We start from the raw sequence: 21,660 nt of genomic DNA on the forward strand, positions 1-21,660 counted from the left end.
GTTTGTTTTGGTTTTATGGTAATAAATCAGGTACGTATTGGAAAAATTATTATTGATTATCGTCGTATCATATGTCCAAGATCACCATATGTATATACATTAAATCTGAAAGTAAAAAACATTGAAAGATTATTTACCTCTCAAAACCTGTCAAGGTATCCTCGAGTCTTTTAGTATGTTGTATCCTTAGAACAGTGATGTCGAAACTCAACTACTTTCTAAATTAATTAGTTGATTAATTAACCTAAAAAGATCGAGTGGGGACACCCTACATTAGGGTCACCTACACTGTGTCTGGACACAGTATAGGTGGCGCCTTCCTCTGTCTTAGTTAAGACAAGGGTTGTGCCATTTGTCCTCACAACTTTTATTATTTTCCAATTTAATTAATATAAAAATAAATTATTTATTACAAAACAAATAATTACTATTTTAATAATTAAAAATAGATTTTTTCTGAACTTACATATACAACTTTTATTTCGCGGGTTAATAGTATTTCAAGGTGGCGATCTAGGGACCATGGACCCATAATTCTAAGTTCTAATAAAATATATTTATTTATTGAATCTAAACAATCAAATAACCTTATGTATTGATTTCATAATTACTCCATTATAAATATGAAATTGAACTCTTAGTAATTCTAGAATTATATTTACTGAGTGTTATTGCAGTGTCCGTTGATATAATTGTTGGGTTGTGTGCCCTAAACAAAACCCATTTCAATATAATCAGATTTACTAATTTATAAAGATCAGAAATCATTCTATGTTGCATGGTTTACATGATTTATTTCATGATTATTTTTAATGTATAAATTCTATTAAGTTCAGAACATATATAAATATCTAGGGGTGAAAATTGGTCAGTTATGATCGGTTTTTACAATTTTATAACCGACCGTTTAGAAATTATAATTGTATAAAACCGACCATACGGTTTTTGGCAGTTTTCGATCTGGTGGGTTTTGGCAGTTTTAGGCGGTTTTTGGCGGTTTTGGGCAGTTTTGATATTTTTTTGGTAAAACTATTTTTTATTTCAAAAATCGAAACCGACCGCCATGTCAAAAAAACTGAAACCGAAACCGACCGCCAAATTTGGTGATGACGTGAAACCGAAAATTCAGTTACGGTCTGGTCGGTTTCAATTTTTCGGTTTTTATGAACACCCAATATCTATATATTTGTTCATGATTATAGTGTCCTCAGCACAATGGAATATAATTATGATTATATGTGAAAAAGTTTAATTCCCATGATTTTTCAGTTCATTGGATTTAGACTGACATGATAATCGATGATAAGGTATACTTACACCTTGGATAAGTGTTATGTCCTTTCCAGGGCATTGACAAAGTTTTCCAGTATCGGATGTATGGAGTATACATTGGAAAGGATTGATATTGATCTTGGATAAGATAACATAAACTTACCGTTATATCTTTCCGAGTCAATATCAATAGTTGATCTTAGGTCTATGGATTTTAATCCTGATATGGTTAGGTGTTCCTGAGCAAGCACCGATAATCCTAGTCACAATATTTGGAATTTCACAATATAGGGTTAATCTCAAAATTTAATTCCAAATTTTACATAAATTAGATTTCAAATACAAATTATCATATAAAGCTCAAAACGAGCTTTCCAACGATATAAAGAATGCCCCCAAAGAGAGTCCAGAGTCAAAAGTTATGGCGAAAACAAAAACCTGAAACTCCCCAAGGAAAGGGCCTCGTCGCGGCGAGGGTCCCTATAACCCCAAAAATGCCATTTTTCACAATTTTAAATTCTTACCAAAAAATTCGAACCAAATCAAAACAAATGATGCATAATCTTAATTTTTAATCCAACATCAAGATATCAACAATTTGAAACTCAAAAGTGTACCACATTAAGCTCAAAATAACAAACCAAGCTCAAAAAGCAAGCACAAAATACAATTCACACTATCACACAAAATTCAAACCTAAACTCAATCTTCAAGCATTCAAACCCTCTAGAACAACCCAAAAAATTTAGAGCACATACCCAGAAATTGAATCCCAAATCTCAACCCAAAACAACCTATATGCATTAAACTCATTCCACTAGCTCAAGCACACATTATTATCAAGATATCACCAAAATCCACAACAAATACCACAACATGCATCCATAGCTCAAGAGCATCATGAACACTTATAAACATCACAAAATTCAGCCCTTAAACTCAGAAATTAAACATAACAATAGAAAGATTAGAAGCTTACCACAAGTTCTCTTAAGCTTTAAGTGCAAAACCACACCAATTCAAGCTTCAAATCCAAATGATCAAGATTTCAAGAAAAATATGACAAAGGAAGAGGGAGAGGGGGGTTCGACCTAGGGCTGGAATGAACCAGAAAATACTTTCAATTTTGTTAAATTTGGCTTTTGTTGAAAATAAAACAATTGGTCAAATGACCAAAATACCCTCCATGGCCAAAATAAATATATCTATACAATCAAGGGCAAACAAGTAATTTCATCTCACCCATATATAACACATAATTTTAGATTTTCAAAATTATTATCTTAATGCCAAATTAAATCCTGAAAATTTATTTCGAGCCCTGAACCCAATTTGGCCCAAAATACTCAGCTGTGACTATACCGCCCCGACTTGTCAATAAACTCCTACAGATAGACAGATTAAACATACTATATAATAATATTGTCCATAAGCATGGTATATCATGTAAGTTATAATTTTACCCTTCTTGGGTGAAAATTACAAAAATACCCATAGTACACCAATGGGGTCGTAAAATGCAATATATCAACATAGTTTCACATATTAAATTATATAATCATATAATTCCACATTAATAAATAATTAAACTAGTTAGGATTACTAATTCAGTTTCTTAACCTTAGGATATTATAGCTACAATGATTGCCTAATTGCTGTGCACGCTTTTGCTAATTAAAGATTTTCTTAAAAATTGTGTGTAATTTAAACTTTTAATTAAACATTAAATCTTTATAAATATACAACCATACATAAAATTCGAGATCCCTTCTTAAAAGTTAACAACAATATTCAAGATACATTTTATAAAAGTGTTGCTTCGCGAGTACAAAATAAAGGCCTAAGTCGTCCCGAGACTAAATACTTCAGGTCTAATCATCATGATATGTACAATCATCCTCAAGCCCTAGACTCATTATTTCTCAGGCTTTGCCTTGCCAATAAAAACGGTAGATGGAAACGATCGGCCGTATTCTACTACAGAAACATACCAATTATCATTTGCAACCGAAATCAACCCTAAATTTTATAAACTCTCCATAATGCCTAATTAAACATCAATAAATATATTTCAAGCAATAGTAGCAGCTAGAACACACAGAAACCTACTCCACTATTATTGACCCAAGTTTGAAGTCTTGAACTCAAACTTGCTCAACAACTCAACTAACTACCAAAACCAACATAAAAAAGTTTCAATCAACTCAAAATTAACCTAGAAATCTATTTCCAAACTCAATAATTCAGAAAAAACTTATTCTCAATAATATTGCATGTTTCAACCTAAAGAAAACCTCCACAAAGCTTAAGAAAAAGGACTAGGATCTTACCTTTTATATTCACCATTGGATTTCAGTTAGAATTAGTCAACAATAGTTGAAGAAATCTTTGGTTTTCTTCTCGTTTGCTTCAGCCGAAGCTAAGAGAGAGAAGGGGGTGAAGATGTCTTTGGTTTCTAACTTATCCTTAATTCTTAATTTAATAAAATGAGATAAAACTTAACATATATCTACTAAACTATTCTATTGAAAATCAAAATTTACTAATAAATTCTACATAAATCATCAAAATAAATTAAAATTCAATTTAGGCAAAATTCCTTATTTGCCATTTACTTAAAGCTTAAGCAATCCTTAGGCTTAGGTGTAAAATGGTCTAATACCATAATCCTGCCTACCCTCAACATTCCAATTATCAACATACATATTCTTCGCTACATAAAATGTTCTAAACTAACCCACGTGACTCTAACGACCAACCGTCGCATTTCTATCGTTACCGAGCAAAGATTACAAAAATATTATTTTTCACATATATCACATTCATACACTTAGAGTTTAAAAAAATCTTAAGAATTGAAAAATTGTAATCCTAATACTTATTTTTTCAAAGTAGGACTCTTAGTATATAATAATCACATAATATCATGCTCTATAAATATTTAGTGCTAATCATATCTTTAATCTATATTCTAAGTATGTGGTCATTACACTCAGTTTATGAGACAACGGTCGTCCATATGGAAAGGGGGTATCTGATAGTGACAGGTGGCTTGCACTGCCGATCGTGTATAGTATCCGCTGGAATTATGGACGTTGGATAAAAGGCATATTTTTCGGTGATGTGCGCATTTCCCGAGTCTAACTTAGAGGACAAAATCCTAATTTTATGAGATCTAGTGTCAGTAAAGCACCACATAAGATTGTTCCTAGGTAACTCTCCAGCTACCCTTCCCGAATCACCTTGTGACGGCTTCTGGATATTCTTGGTTGAACCTTCCCTTTTCTTGACGAATCGCCCTTCCGGAACTAAAAAGGTTCGGCCTTACCATGATTCCTATTAGATTAAATTTTGGCTTGGGACTTTAGTCTAGATTTGTTGTGGGCTGACCCAATAGCTTAAATGGCCCGTGAATGGGCCCGTCTTAGTTACTCTTGGACTTTAGAAGTACACGTGTTACATATGTAGAAACAAGGACAACAACGTATTATATTTATATTTACATATATATAAAGATGGGTGCACTCTTAATGGGTATTACCCATGAATGGGTAAAACTAGAAAATTTTAAATTTTTATGCTCAATTTTTCTATCTAATTAAAAAAAAATTCTCATTTTTACATCATATGGGCTGAGATTGTTCCATCGGTGAAAGAAAAAATTTTAAAAAAAGTGTTTTAACAAAAAAAAAAAAAGAAAAATAAAAAATGAGTTTGACTTAAATATATTTATATGAACATATTTTTCATATAGTGTAAAAAGATATACTTTTTATATTTTTTTTAATTAAGTAGTTAAATTAACCATAGAAGTTCAAATTTCTCTTACATTATTTGTCATTAGATCAAAATTTGATGGTTTAATATTTTAAAAATTAATATTTATAGTTAAATTTGTTTAGTAATCATTCATGAATAATACCCATTAAGAAGTATTCCATATAAAGATATTAAATGGAGAAGAAGATAGGCAGAGAGAGGAGAAAGGGGTACTAAAAAAAACTTTATAGAAGCTGAAATAAATAAAAAATAGTATAAATTAAAAGAAATGAAGTATGGATAATATAAATATAAAAAATCTCTTACCACATTATAAGTGTAAAGTTTGAAAGAAATACACAATTGTTATAATACAATCTAATACAAACTATTTATTATGTATTAAATAATACGATTCACATTGTATTGAAATTTTTATCATAAAAATTGTTACAGTATAATGTCTTATCCAAACGTAGTGTTGCTTATTATTTAATACAATACAACTCTTATATGGCCTACAAAATACGTCTTTATGTATGTTTTTTTTTTTTTTTGAAATGGAGAATTTTTATTTAACGAGAACGTTCATCCATTACAACAGATAATTCAACTTGCTAAAGATACAACCTGACATTAAACAAGACTGTCTCGCAACACAATGAGAGCCTTATTTGCAAATCATTTAACAAAAGAAATTAACACATTGTTCAGAAAAGAAACCATCTTGCGACAATCTTGTACTAACATACCAAATTGATATGGCATATGAACCTCCCCATTAATAGCTTGAACAACTACTAAGGAGTCCGTTTCTATTTCAACATCAGAGAGGCTATATTTTTTTATCCAGATTAGAGCTTCCTTGACCCTAATAACTTCAGCAATTTCTGGAGTCACCACACCAACTTTACTAATTGACACAGCTACAACTAGTTGAGAATTCTAATCCTGAATGACTATTCCCACACCAAAACGATTGTCAGCTTCAAAAATGGCTCCATCAATATTGATCTTGTATTTATAAACAATCGGCTTTCTCGAATGCTCCATGTCATTACTGTAATTCACATTAAGTAATGGATCTGATCTTTGATTTTGAGCATTTCTCCAACTTACAAGATTAGTTCTAGCCAACTTAACCACATCAAAAGCTTTAATACTTTTATTGTTCCAAAGGATATCATCACGGGCCATCCATATACGCCAAGCAACCATTCCTGCTTCTTCCCCTACTCCTATCTGTTTTTTTGTCAATAAATCCCCAAACCAGCTTGTAAAATCCGTGACCTCCTCCCCAGCATAATTAACAACCGAAATGTTCCAACATGATCTTGCAAAACCACATTGAACTAACACATGGCATATGGTTTCAACTTCAACATTACATAATGGACAACTTAAATCCACATGCACATTTGGTAATATCAAGAGCACAAATACTAATTATTCTAAATTTATTAATTAAAATAATTTTACAATATTTTAATTTTATTGAAAATGTATTTGAAAAAACTGGGATTGAGAGTATTTTCATTTATACCTTTTAATCAAATAAGCACTTTTCTTTCTCATAGGTACACTTTTTCATTGGGATGGCAGAGGGGAGCGTCTGTGACTTTCCAAGTAATTGTAAAAAAAAAAAAAACTTCGGCCTGCCGTAGGCTCCACCCGGGGGCCCATAATCGCCGACCAAGGGCTTATCCTTCGCATAGTTCAACCGCCCAAACCTCATTTTTGGGTGCTGTTCCCCACCATTAAAATGATAATAGGCATTCTAATTAAAAAAAAAAGTTATATAATAGGAAGTTTGTACCTTCTTTTTTGTTGGTGTCGTCCTACCATGTAGAATTACTATGTTACCCCCAATCTAATTTTGTTTCAAGATTTTTCATATGGTTGTACATACACTTTTTTATTTGAAAAGAAAACATAAATACACTGTATATATACAAAGATTATTTCAAGGACAAAAATAAGACTTGTTAATGTATTACACAAGCAGTTGCCTAACTAATTATGGTGAGTTGTTACATTAACAAAATTTGGGATAGTGTTGTATTTTATAGCCATCATCTCATGTTACCATAAGTTGCTAAACTTCGATTATATTAGTTTTACTTGTTTGATAATGTAGGCATACCAAACATTTAAGTCATAAATTAGTTTCTAAAATTATTTTTTATTGCAATTTATGTTGTTAATCAATTTCTCTCCATCGATCGAATTTATAGCGTTTAATTCCTATTTAATTAATATGAACCCACTTTAATTCAATAATAAAAAATAATGGGAACATTATAGGATGAGGATTGCAATGGGCTCCAGTAGAACTTATCTCTGGACAATGATTGAACATTTAGTTAAGATTTTACATATAACATCTTGCATATCCTCATCTAAACAATATAGGGTGTTTCTGTCATTCTATAAAGATTAAGTTAGAACGTCCAATCATACAGTATTATAATACTTTTTTTTTGAAAGGAAAGACAGTATATTATAATACTAAAAAAAATATAATAATTATTATTATATAGTGCTATATGTAGACACCTTTATGTCACACATGATAATTATATAATTCAAAATATATATGATTGCATACAACACTAAGGCCCAAAACAACCTGCTGCTAGTATAGGTCAATATTATACTCTTCCATCTTACCAGTAATCAAACTTTTCTTTAGGGAGCAGTATTCAAATTTCATATGCCATCTTAAGTCTTTAAAATAAATTCATAAAATAATCAGAAAAATAAAAGAAGCAGCAGCTATGTATCAGAATTGAAGAATATTTGGTTGTTTTGGTTCCAAAGAATATCCTTTCTTTCCAATGAAATCCAACATGCCCAAAACCACAAACTAAATTCTCCTCAGCTTTTTGTTACTTTTTTCTAAGGAAAGAAAATTAAACCAAATTCTCTACTTGTCTTTAGCTTGTGGTCATTGTTCTTTCTTGGAATATGGTTCAGAGAAAGGTTCCCGATAAGCTTGGAATCCAAGCTGATCGTTCAATGAACCATGATCAGAAGCTATTGATGAGCTTGGGAAAAACTTTTTCGTCTCAATACCAAGATGGGAAAAGAAGAGGACCTGACTTGAAGACAAAAATGATGAAGAAATCAAAATCTTTCAAGCTTTCTGATTTTGATCATCACAGCATGAAATCTTCATCAACTTCAACTTTGATCATTAAACAAGTCGACATATGCCATCCAGGAAAGCCTCCAACACAACACAAGCAGCCGACAACAATCAAGACTGGATATGGCTCCCCTAATTATATGAAGTCCACTAGCTGTTTTGATGCCAGAAAAGAGCAACAATCTCAGGTGAGTCTTAGGAACTCAAGTACCTCGAAAGTTGTTAGTTCAGTTTCTAATACCAAAAAACCTGGAAAAACTTCAAATAAAGCATTATCAAGCTCATCAAAGCTTGTTAGGACTTTAACAAAGACTCCTAGTTTTAAGCACTCAAGACCAACTTCTGCCAAGAGAAAATCTTCCAGGGTTGCCCTTTGTACTGCTGAAGATGATGTCAATGTTGAGAGACCAACTTGTTCTTCAACTCTCAAGGACTCCAAGTTTCCTACTCATCTGACTCTTGCTCCTGGAGGAACTGAGTCCGATGGAACCTCTATCATGAAGGTTTGCCCATATACGTATTGCTCACTAAATGGACATCTTCATACTCCTTTGCCTCCATTGAAGTGTTTCTTGTCAGCTAGAAGACGTTCCTTGAAGACACAGAAGAACATGAAAGTTCAAGTTTTGAGCCCAAGAAAGGGGAGAAAGTTACCATCTGAGGAGGAAGTGAGTATTGAGAATAGAGAGGCTGCAGAGAATGTAGGGATTGATTTCTTTATAGAAATCTATCCTATGACTAAGGAAGATGATGTAGAGAAGAATGATTTTGTATTAGCTTGTTCAAAAGGTGGAACTGAAGAAGCAGCGAAAGGAGAATTTGAAGCAAGAGATGGTTATTTTGAAGAGCAAGTTGTTGTTGAGATCTTGTCTGACGGATCACCACAGTCTGAGATTGACACGGATGAATCTCTGGGAATGGCAGAAATCTTTTCTGAAGGAGGAAATTATTATGAAGACAGAGATTACTCTTCAATGTCGGAACAAGAAGAGACTGAAGGAATGTACTCAAGTGAAAATGCCTCTGAAATTACTGATATGGAGTGGGAAGAGGGAAAATTTTCCGACGCAGATCTTGAAGATGATGCCGATAACTCATCAAAAATTATTACTACCTGCGATGTTAATATGATTCACGACTATGAATTGGATGTCGGTAAAGAGAAAACTGAATGTTTTGAAGTACTTGCTGAAGAGAACGTTACAGAGCAAGATATGGAGATTCAAGAATTTGGGACTGAAGATTCAGATCAACTTTCTTACACCGACGAAGTGTATAAAGATTTATACGAAAAAGAAGAAACTTTTGGAGAAGGTGGCGACCCAGATTCTATGCACAACAACATTTTCATGGCTGCAACATCAACAATGAGACTCAAAGCAGATGAAGCAGAAAAGATGATCAATCATGATGAGCTGACAGATAAAGATTCTTGTGACAATCCTAAAGATGAATCAAAGGAGGAGGAAACAAAGGGAGGGAAAAATGGAATTCATAAGACAGAGAAAGAGAGTGATTTACTTGAAGAACAACAAGTGTTTGACGAAATCTCAACACTAGATTCACCTACTGAACACATTGAAGAAAGGATCAAGTCAGGTAAGTTGGAGCAAGATATTGATGAAAACCAGAACACCCAATTGAAGAGCTTCAATGAATATGAAGATCAATGGCAGAAAAATTCACCAGAGAGGGAGGAAGGTGACAAAAACGAGAATGCAACCATGGAAATGGAAAACAAAACAGAGCAGCAAAAGAAGAAATCATCAACAACATTCTCACGTCTAGGCCAATTGAAAGACGAACAAGAAGAACTCCGCAACTTGTGTACCAGGTCCAGAAGAGGAGTCAAAGATTTGGAGGTAGAAACGACAAGAGAATTCAACCCAAAAGAACCAAATTATCTACCGGTTGTGGCAGACCCGGAAAGAGAGAAAGTTCATTTGAAGCACCAGATGATGGACGAGAGCAAAAACTCAGAGCAATGGATGATCGACTATGCACTCCAACAAGCTGTGACCAAGCTCGCCCCAGCAAGGAAGAGGAAGGTCGCTTTGCTTGTCGAAGCTTTCGAAGCTGTCACTCCAGAAACGCACCACCATCACCATCACCACCGTCACCCTACTTCGCCTGTGTTTCCACATAATGCCATAAGATTAAGACCCCTCCAAGCTTGCAGTTGATCATGGTAACTATAATGATAGTTAATGCTATTTTTCTAATGGATTGAAATAGTTTGGATCGAGTTCATAAAAGTTTAAGTAGTTTTATCAATCTTTGCAGATGATTGAGGAGAAAAAGTGAGAACCTCATGGGTGAAAACATTGATTGTTTTCAAACAGTGAAGAGGGTGGAAATGAGATTCCAACTTTAGTAGAATATGGTTTGTTTTTAAAGTTAAGGGTAATTTCTTTTATAGAATATTTATATGAATGACATTATGATATATGATATGGTTGCAACTTATATGATATGTAATGGGCAAATTCTTAGACCTTAAAAACAATTTATTTTATTTCGTTATGGTGTCGTGATTTGTAACATCAGCATCGCACAGGTGACTGTATTGTATATATACATATCGGCTCATATATATAATGTGAGAATCGTACTTTCTGGTTTGTTACTTTTAATTTGTCTTCAATTTTGAAGTGAGGATTTGAAGTCACAAATACTTAAATCATAAGCAATAGAACCATGTAGACGTAGCTAGGATTACTTCTCTATCGAAACAAGTAAATTGAGAGAACGGATCCATGAGAAAAATTTAGAGCATGTTTGGTATTGTTTTCTATTTTCTTGTTTTCAACAAATTGTTTCTAGGATTGAGAACAAAAAATAGTTTTTGAAGTTTTTAAAACATAAGTCATGTTTGGTTAGTATTTTTTAAAAACAATATTAACTAAAAGTGAATTGGTTTTTAAATTTTGTTGTTTTCAAAATTCTTGTTTTTTGTAACTTTGTTTTCAAACTTATATTTTTAAAAACAAAATACAGTTTTTTTAATTATAATGTAAAACATGCACTTATCAATATGCAATTCTTAGTACAGAAAAAGTTGCCTAGCAGTTTTTGCCTGTTAACATAACATATGGTACTCTTCTAGTACTACCTAACTAACTGTATATTGATTGCAGGAGATTCCAAAACAAGAGATTGAACCTCTTTATAGTATCTTTCTAGCTAATTTTGGTATGAACATGCTCTGAGAGATCGAGATCATTTAGCTCTTTTAGCATCAAAATAGATTTTTATGTTACTTTTACAATGTTCCAGCAAAATAACCCAAAATATTTATAGGCATAGGTTACTACGTTTGTCTATATATATTACTAGTTGTGGCCATGTGTCTATTGGCACATCCCTCTCTCACTTATATTATTATTATTATTATTATTATTGATAAGAATGAGGTGACTATGCACCCAACTTCATTGAACAGAAGAAACGAGAGCTACAAACTAACTAAAGACCAGTACAAGTAAAGATAAGAAAATAATAATGCAGTGGGAAACAGAACAAGATTAGCAGTTACAACAAAAAGGCCTTAGCCATTATCAAATGACCACTCAACATAGTCGTCCAACAAACTTGGATTCAGATCTGTCAGCTGAACCATTCCAACTGTATTTGTAGTGTGTGCCTATTTAGATATGTTATGCGCCATGAAATTACATTTTCTCGAGAAATGAATTACTCCCTGTTGAATCTCTTCGCCATTAATGAACAATCAACAAACACAGTAGCAAGAGATACAGAGACGAAGAGAAGAAGAGAAAGAGAAATAAAGATAGTGAAAGAGAAGATTAAAAACAAAGGACAATCTTATACTATTCAGTTAAGAGAATTGGCATTATATAGCCAATGATTACAACTGTAGTTAGCTGGAAAAATAACAGAATTAGTTAAAGGAAATCAACAAACAATACCGAACATAACTGACTCTCTCTAACCAACAGCTAATTGAATAGACACTCCTAACACGACCCCTCAAGATTACAATTTGAAGTATCTTGAATAAATGAGATGTCTTCAATTGTAAGCTTGGAACGAAACATAGGAAACCTTTGAGTGGATATTGCCTTTGTCAGACCATCAGCCAACTGATCTTGAGCTAGAACATGCTTAACTTGGACCAATTTTTGAAGGATTTTCTCTCGCACAAAGTAAAGATCAAGCTCAATGTATTTAGTACGGGCATGAAGAACTGGATTGGCCGTGAGAAGGACCGTACTAAGATTGTCACTCCAGATGACAGGAGGCAGGATGGTGCGAATGTGTAATTCAGTGAATAACAAATGGATCCAAGTAAGCTTAGCAATCGTACTAGCAAGATTGCGAAACTCGGCTTCAGTGCTTGATCTTGATATAGTGTGTTGCTTTTTACATTGCCAAGCAATTAGATTATCCCCATAAAAGATTGTGAAGCCTGAGGTGGAACGTCGATCATCTATGTCAGTGGCCCAATCAGCATCACAAAATGCTACCACTTCCTGTAGAGAAGACTTTTTGAGATGAAGACCATGAGTGATGGTGCCACTGAGATACCGTAGTATTCTTTTTACTGCTAACCAGTGTGTTAGTTGGGGAATTTTCATGAACTGGCAGACTTTATTGAAACTGAATGAGATTTCAGGTCTTGTTATGAGAAGATATTGAAGTGATCTATACAATTGAGGATTTGGAACAGGTTCACTACCGTATGATGAGAGTCGAAGGCTACTGACCATTGGAGTAGGAGCTGGTTTGGCATCATGCATTTGAGATCTATATAGCAAGTCTCGAATATATTTTGCTTGAGACAAGTGTAATCCAGAGGTTGTTTGTTGCACTTCAATTCCTAAAAAGTAGTGTAAGTCACCAATGTCCTTGAGAGAAAACTTGTTGTCAAGTGCTGCAATTAGATGTTTGATTGTAGTGTTGTTGATGCCAGTTACAAGTATATCATCAACATACACAAGCACTAAAGTGGTATGTGTTGAAGTGTGTTGTATGAAAAGAGAGTGGTCAGATTTAGATGGGACAGAACCTAGGTCTAAAAGACAGTTGTGGAGCTTATCAAACCAAGCATGGGGTGCTTGGTTTAGACCATATAGAGTTTTGTGCAACTAGCATACAAGATGAGGAGCTGAAGCAAGTTCAAAACCTGGGGGTTGTAGCATGTAAACTTCTTCATTCAATGTGCCATTTAGAAAGGCATTATTAATGTCAAGTTGCTTGATTGACCAGCCATGTGACAAAGTTATAGACAAGACAATACAAATTATCACAGGTTTAACAACTGGACTAAAAGTTTCAGTAAAATCGAACCTAGGTTGTTGATGAAAACCCTTAGCAAGAAGACGAGCTTTATACCTATGATGTGTCCCATCTGAATTTTCTTTTTCCCTAAATACCCATTTGTAGCCTATGGGAGTTTTGCCTTCTGGTAGAGGAACAAGAGTGTAAGTTCCATTTCTTGTTAAAGCCAACATCTCATCTGTCATTACTTGATTCTATTATTCTTGCTGCCAAGCTTCTTTGACATTTCATGGAATCTTGGTTGTGAGATAGACCTTAGGCTTATGAATTCCAAAATTTCCCCTTGTTTGAAATGCGTGAGAATTAGTGGTGATTTCTGGTTGTGTAGCAGGAACTGATGCTAATTCAAGAGCAACAGATGCTGATTCAATTACAGCAGCAGATACCGGTATGACAGTAGCAGCTGGTAACAAGTCTGTTGATGGTGGAGCACAGATGTTGCTATCTTGTGAAGGAGAAAAGGTGGTCAGATCAGGTGCCTGTTGTGTCAGACCAGTAGGTGTGATTGTTGATGCTGAAGCATATGTTCCTGTACTTACATAGCAGCACTTGCCATAGGAGGCATAGAATTATTAGTGTTAACAGGGGTAGTATTCATGCAAGAACTAGTGAATGTGCTTGTGAGTGGAATTTGAGTAGGTGTAGAAAACTTAGAATAAGTGAAAGAATCAGCGACCAATTTGGGAATGGTAGTAAAAGGAAAAGATGTTTCATCAAAAATGACATCTCTTGAGATGTACAATCGGTCAGATGAGTCTAAGCACCTGTACCTCTTGTGATTTAGACTATACCCTAGGAAAGTACATGGGGAAGACCTGAATTGTAACTTGTGTTTTTTGTAGGGTCTTATATTGGGAAAACATTTGCAGTCAAATGTTTTTAGGGTAGTGTAGTCAGGTGAGATATTGAATAACTTCTCTATGGGGGATTTGTGTTGAAGGGTAGGGGTAGGTAGTCTAGAAAGAGGTTCTAAAGGCTTCATCCCAATATTTGAGAGGCATAGAAGCATGTGCAAGAAGAGTGAGACCATTTTCAACAACATGTCTATGCTTTCTCTCAACTAAGCCAGTTTGCTCATGTGTAGTGGGACATGGGTGCCTATGAGTGATGCCAAATTGTTTAAGATAATTAGTGAAGGACATAAACTCCCCTCCCCAATCTGTTTGAAGGCATTTAATCTTTTTACCAAGTTGTAATTTAGCTTCTGTTTTGAATTGCAGGAAGGTTTATAAAACCTCAAATTTGTTCTTAAGCATGTAGATCCATGTGAATCTAGAATAGGCATCAATGAAATGGATGTAGTATTTGTATCCATTTACAGAAGTGGTTTTTGCAGGACCCCACAAGTCAGCAACAATCAATTGTAATGGCTCATTATAAACTGTGAGTGAGGATTTTGGAAATGGTAACTTGTGAATTTTACCTAAACAACATGAGGAACAAACAAAAAAGGAATTTTTATTATTGATAGTGATATTACAAGATTGAAGGACAGATTTAACAATCTTTTCTGATGGATGGCCAAGTCTATTATGTCATATATCATACTCAGAAAGTGTGGATCTGTTACAATGAGTACAAGTGGAAGAGTTTGACGCAGTGTTGGTTGACACAGTGGCTGTTAAGGCAGATGGGGCAGTAGCTAGTGTGGTTGGTTGCACATGAAATTAAGATGGCTTAAAAATATAGAGGCCATTCTGGTGTATCCCAGTGAGAAGGGTGGCTTGTGTTTCCTGGTCCTTAACAAAATACTTGTCAGCATGAAACTCATAGAAGACATGATTGTCATAAGCAAATTTAGAAACACTAAGGAAGTTCTTGGTAATTTCAGGAACATGTAAAAGATTGTTTAGCACAAGAGGAGGAGAGTTATTTGTATGAATAAAAGATTGGCCAATATGTTTGATGGACAGACCTGAACCATCTCCATGTTGATATGCTCCTTCATACTCAGTGTTGATGTTGAGATTTTGTACATCAGGGGTGCAATGATTGGATGCACCAGAATCCGGATACCAGTTGCTATTATCAACCTGAGTTGTAGCAGAAAAATTTGCTTGAGCATTGGGAGGGTTGGGAGGGGGAAAACTCCTGTAAAAATCTTGTCAAATTTGTTAAAACAATCGAGAACCGTGTGCCCAAGCTTGTGGCAAAGCTGGCACTGAACTCGACTTGAGGAGATGGAGAATCTGCCACCTTTGGTGAAACCATAAACACCACGGCCATTAGAATTAGGGAAAGAGGAAGGATTAGGATAGTTACCTCCATTATTAGCACCACGATTATTGAATTCTCGACTGTTTCCTCGAGCCAAACCAGAAGAGGATGAAGGAGGAATTTGATTTTGATTGGGGAATCTGCTGGTGCAATTTTGATAATTCTGATAGGCTATATTAGCTTCTAAATATTGATCCATCTTAGTTGTAGTAAGATTAACACTCAGATCATTTTCTTGATCAGAATCGATCTTCTCAATTCAAGATTCGGATGCTAACAAGAGAACTTCAATCTCAGCAACCGAGTATTCCTTAATTCTAGTGTTGGTTGATATGATTAAAGTATCATATTTAGGTGGTAATCCTTTGAATATAGCAGCTATGTGATCCCTTAGACTTAGAACTTCTCCAACTGAGGTGAGGAGATCCACATGTTGCTTGACTTTTAGTAGATAGTCATTCAAAGACATAGCTTCTTTTCGAAGTTTCTATAATTTTGTTCGAAATTCCAAGATCTTGGAGGAGACTTGCAAGGTGAAGTGTTTTTCCAGAGCACTCTAGATTTGTCTCGCTGTATTGCAACCAACCATGCGTGTAAGGACACTCTCTGTCATTGAGGAGTGAAACCAAGAAACCAATAGTTGATCTTGAACCTCCCATTCAAGAAAGGTTGGATTGAAGTTATTCGAAGCTTGATCAACATCAATGAGAAATTGAGGTGGAGGGGCACGATCTTGAATGAACATTTTTATTCTGTTTCCACAAATTGCAGCAAGAACCTACTATTTCCACAAAAGAAAATTGTGATCATTTAGTCTAATAGACATATTATGATTGAAGTAAACAGGATTGAACTCATCAGAATTGTTTCTCGATCGAGTTAGATTCGAAGCTCCATTTGGTTGATTTGCAGGTCTGTTAGCATTCGAATTGCTCTGAGTGTTAGGTCCAATGTTCGCCATATTAGCCGACAATGGAGGAAATAGCTCTGATACCATGTTGAATCTCTTTGCCATTGATGAACAATCAACAAACACAGTAGCAAGCGAAACAGAGAAGAAGAGAAGAAGAGAAAGAGAAAGAAAGATAGTGAAAGAGAAGATTGAAAACAAAGGGCAATCTTACTATTCAATTAAGACAGTTGGCATTATATAGCCAATGATTACAGCTGTAGTTAGTTGAAAAAATAACAGAATTAGTTAAAGGAAATCAACAAACAATACCGAACATAACTAAATCTCTCTAACCAACAGCTAACTGAATAGACACTCTTAACACTCCCCACCCCCTTAGAAGGCTGCAAGAATTTAGAAAATGTCTTCTAGCTGTGGAAATAGTAAAGCCTTCCCTACGGTCATTTTTGACATTAAACATCTTTAAGACTACCTCGTTGTTGCACTGGAACACCACAGTACAATAGCCAAGCTCCACCGATAAGTTTGCAGCCATGCAAAGAGCGTGCACCCCACACAACTTTGGATCAGTTATATGACTCATTGCAGTTTTGATGGATAATTTATCACCCCATTCATTCCTAATGACCATTGCCAGCATAGAATTTTCTGCATTTACAGTCACATCCGAATTGCAATAGACCTAGGATGTTGGAGGGGGACTGCATGTTACAATCGGCTCCACAGAGTTTGAGACAACTAAGGAATGATCCTTGATTTTCCCCTAATTGTCACCATTAGATGGTGCAACGGTGTTATCTCCTCTCCCACCAAACTACTTCCACAATACACACAAAGGGTTGCTACCATTAATTCATTGAGTGATACGTTTGGTGGTCGATTAAAACCTTCCTATAACCATTTAGTCCATTCTCTCCAGTTCCCCACTTTTAGGTGCCCTGTCTTGATTCCCGAACTTGTACTGTACCATAAGGCTTTTGCATAGCAACATTCGTCTCCATAGAATTATCATACAACATACACATATTAGAGCCAATGTCCATGAAGGTGGATAATTTACCTTTGGTGAGGAAGGCATCACGGAGTAGCTGCCACCATAATAGCTTAAGGTGTGGATGAAGTGTAGATTTCCAAATTTTCTTCCATATCGGATCAAATCCTCTTTCTCTAAGGGACCCTTTGATAAGCTTACATGCTGATCGAATGGTGAACTCCCCACTTGTTTCTAGAAGCCATGTCCAACTATGATTTCTCGATTCATCTGGCATATCAATGTCCAAGATAGCCTTGGTATCCTCATAAGCAAACCAACCCCTCACCATCTTCACATTCCATTAGTTGTTGTCAACAATAAACTGCTTCACCCAAACCACACTAGATGTTGCACTGTTTAGAGGAACTGGACAACGATTCCTGTAAGGGACCCAAGGATCAAACCAGATAGAAGTACTAGCTCCATCGCTAATTTTTCTACAAATTCTAATTTACGGCAATTTTTGGACACCTAGAATTGTTTTCCAGATGGCTGAATGACCAGAATATTTAGTCAAATGACCTTAAAAAGTTTTTTTAATTAACTAAGTAACCTCTATTTTTAAAAATTTAGCTAATCTAATTTTCTCTAAACTTTTATATCTCAATGATACCCTTTATTATTTTATATGCTTTCATGCTCTTCATCTATTTTTTTAAAAATCTCTTCAAATCTGTAGAAAAGTAATTTATATTATAAGTACATATAGATAAGATCAACATTGTTTTCAAGAGAACGATTACATTCAAGGTAAGTGAATGAACCCTAATTTTTTAATTTCTTATTTTGAATGTAAAAAAAAACAATAAAAATTGTATTTTTTTTAACTAGATTCTTGTTTTTCATATATATGTGATAGAAACAACAATAAAAATACGGTATATACTATTTTGGACCTTGTATTTTGTAAAAGTTATCAATTGGACCATCTGTTTTGTTAAATGACAAAATAGACCATATATTTTCCAAAATGGTAAAAATAGGACCCTGAGCTAAATTTTTAAATTTTTTTTTATTATAACTAACTTTCAGAAATTTTTTAACACGAACAGATTCAGAAAATGTAACCAGTTTTATCATAACATATCTAGATCAGATTATTTTTAAATTTCATTTTGACAAAAAATCAGTTCAGGGTCCTATTTGTACAACTTTAGAAAATACAGGGTCCATTTTGTCATTTAACAAAATAGATGGCCCAATTAGTAATTTTTGTAAAACACAGGGTCCAAAATAGTATTTACCCATAAAAATATCAAACTAGCCATATTATTACTATTTTATAGTTTTTGAGTTGAAAATCCCATTTTTGCGATATGAACCCGAGGTTGAAGATGAATTGCAGGGGGCTCGACTGTTAATGGTTGAGCTCGACTATGTCAGTTGAGATGGTGATTTTGGTAGATCTCGACTATGTTAGTTGGAATTACAGTTTTAGTAGAGCTCGACTATTGTCAGCGAAGATGACAGACGTAACGGTAGGGCTCAACTAGATTTGATCCCAATTTATATTTTTAATTGTTAAAATTTTTCATCAATGTTTGCTAAAAGAGTGAAATTCAATAGATGTGATAATTCTAATAGAGCTCAACTAGCTTGACCAAACATGGTGACTTTAGTGTTAAAACTCAATTGTTGTTAAACTCTTTGATGAACAAATTGATAACACTTAATTTAATTTAGTTGAAAATTGAACTTGTTAAATATAATTTTAACATCAATATATTTTAACTATTTTTTAATATCAACCATCTATTTTTCATATAGGAATGACTCGAATAGTAATCTATGTTCAGTACGATGGAGAGTAGAAGGATGAACAAGTGGTCGCCAAAAAATAAGGAAGTTATATCTATAATTATCGATGAATCGAGCACTGCATTTGAGATGTTATTGGATAAATTGTATAAGAAGATTGGAGCCAATCAAAACGACATCGAATTAAAAATAAGTTACTTACCCGTAACACTTGCAGAAAACATGCCGCCACGTATTTTACGAGGGGATGAATGTCTTGCAGCTTATCTTTTGGACTGTGAAGAGAACAATCGCAGATCTACACTACGTGTGGAGCTTATATGAAGTAAGACATAGGTGAAAAAGATATTGAAAGTTGTACAAAAGAAATTGAACAACCCTTAGTAGATAACTACTTTGATAATGAATTCTACTTTGAAGAAAATATTTGTTATATTGCTTCTGCACCAGGTGAAAGTGGTGTTAATCTCGATTGTGAATTTTTGGATCATCTTAACAAAAGCACAACAGGATCATCTCCAACTCCATACTATTCACAGGAAGAATTGATGATTGAAAAATTACATCGACCCATTTAACTATCTGTTGGAGCACTCAGACCAACAAAATCAACTCATAAGTGAAGATACATTTAGTTTCAAAAATGGGTCGAATTTGGCGATTGGTCAAGAAATCAAGAATAAAGATGAGGTGAAGTTTACGTTGAAAGATACTGCGATGAAGGCTTACTTTGAGATGAAAATCGCAAAATCTGCCAAGTCATTATATGTGAAAATGCATTGACAAGTCATGAAAATGGGCAGTGCGTGTAGCAAAAGTTAGCAACTTAAAGCATTTCTCAGTACAAACTTATTGTCCCACTCACACTTGCTCCCTTATCAGCCGATAGAGAAAGCATCGTCAAGCAAGTGCAGATACAGTTGCTAATGTCATAAGGTACTATTTTGACGGTCAGAGAGAGACACTGAAACCTAAAGCAATAATGAATATTATGCAAAACAATCACATGCTGATAAAATATTAGAAAGCTTGGAAAGGGAAAAAGATTTCAAACAACCTTCTTAGAGGTTCACATGAATTAAATTTTCCAAATCTTCCAACTTACTTGTACATGGTTTGAAAGATGAAACCAGGCACGATCACACATTTGGAGGTGGATGAAGACTCTAAATTCAAAAATATTTTTATAGCATATGCAGCATGGATTAAAGGATTTTGTTGTATGAGAAAGGTTATTGCGGTGGATGGAACTTGGCTAAAGAGTAGGTACAAAGGTGTAATGCTCATTGCAACGACACAAGATGGTAATTTTTATCAATATCCTATTGCTTGGGGCGTAGTTGATTCAGAGAATGATGGTTTGTGGTCATGGTTTCTCAGAAAGTTACATGACCTTATAGCGGATTAGAGTGAATTGGTCTTCATTTTAGATAGGCATCAAAGCATCATCAATGGGTTGTCAAATATTCAAAAGAAGTCGCAACATGGGCACTGTAGGTGGCATTTATCTCAAAATATTAAAGCATGTGTTAGAGTTAAAGGTGTCGTAAAATTATTTGAAGAAACTGCTAATGCTTATAAAGTTTTCGAGTTCAACCAACTTTATGATGAATTGAAGAATAAATATTCTAGAGCTGTGAATCATCTTGAAGAGTCAAATGTACCACTTAGGAAATGGGAAAGCTCTCACTTTACAGGTTGTCGCTACAATATTATGACTACGAATGGTGTTGAATCTATTAATGCAGTAATGAAGGAACCAAGAGAGTATCCTATAATTGCATTGTTGGAGGGTATGCAAGCAAAAGTCTCTGAATGGTTCAAAAACCGTAGCAATGTTGTGGCATCTATCAATACATAATGTACACCTTTAAGTCCACTGACCGAGAATATCATTTTGAAAAGATTCAAGAAAACATTGGAAATGAATGTCAAGTAGCTTAATCGATTTGAGTAAGAGGTTACTGGTAAGGGCAACGATGCCATAGTTGATTTGGGTCAAACACAATGCTATGGTTGTTTTTTTGACCTTGATAAATTTTCTTGCGTGCATGCATTAGCAACATATGAACAAGCTGGAATAGAAGTATATGATTTGTGCTACACTTATTATAAGTTGGAAACTTGGGCGTTGGCTTATGTGGATACAACTTATCTAGTGCCTCAATGAAAAGAATGGAATATCGATGAAGTTGAATTACTTCTGAAGGTTTTCCCTCCAAATGTCCCAATCAAGCGTGGTAGAAGAAAAACGAATAG

The 21,660-nt window shown here is 34.5% G+C and overlaps 2 protein-coding genes across 2 annotated transcripts; one reads left to right on the forward strand and one right to left on the reverse strand.

Annotated features, from left to right (window-relative positions):
* Positions 1–5,976: 5,976 nt before the first annotated feature.
* LOC115696281 (uncharacterized) lies at positions 5,977–6,606 on the reverse strand. The gene is made up of 2 exons (XM_030623190.1): positions 6,575–6,606; positions 5,977–6,430 (listed from the first exon to the last, which is right to left on the reverse strand). The coding sequence occupies exons 1-2, from the start codon at positions 6,604–6,606 to the stop codon at positions 5,977–5,979; spliced, it is 486 nt and encodes a 161-aa protein (XP_030479050.1).
* Positions 6,607–7,598: 992 nt separating this feature from the next.
* On the forward strand, positions 7,599–10,805 carry LOC115697107 (uncharacterized). The gene is made up of 2 exons (XM_030624013.2): positions 7,599–10,367; positions 10,463–10,805. Exon 1 carries the CDS (start codon positions 7,999–8,001, stop codon positions 10,360–10,362), a length of 2,364 nt encoding a protein of 787 aa, XP_030479873.1. The 5' UTR covers positions 7,599–7,998; the 3' UTR covers positions 10,363–10,367; positions 10,463–10,805.
* The last annotated feature ends 10,855 nt before the right edge of the window (positions 10,806–21,660 follow it).

The sequence above is a fragment of the Cannabis sativa genome, chromosome 7, assembly GCF_029168945.1.
Source record: "Cannabis sativa cultivar Pink pepper isolate KNU-18-1 chromosome 7, ASM2916894v1, whole genome shotgun sequence".
NCBI classification, from domain to species: domain Eukaryota; kingdom Viridiplantae; phylum Streptophyta; class Magnoliopsida; order Rosales; family Cannabaceae; genus Cannabis; species Cannabis sativa.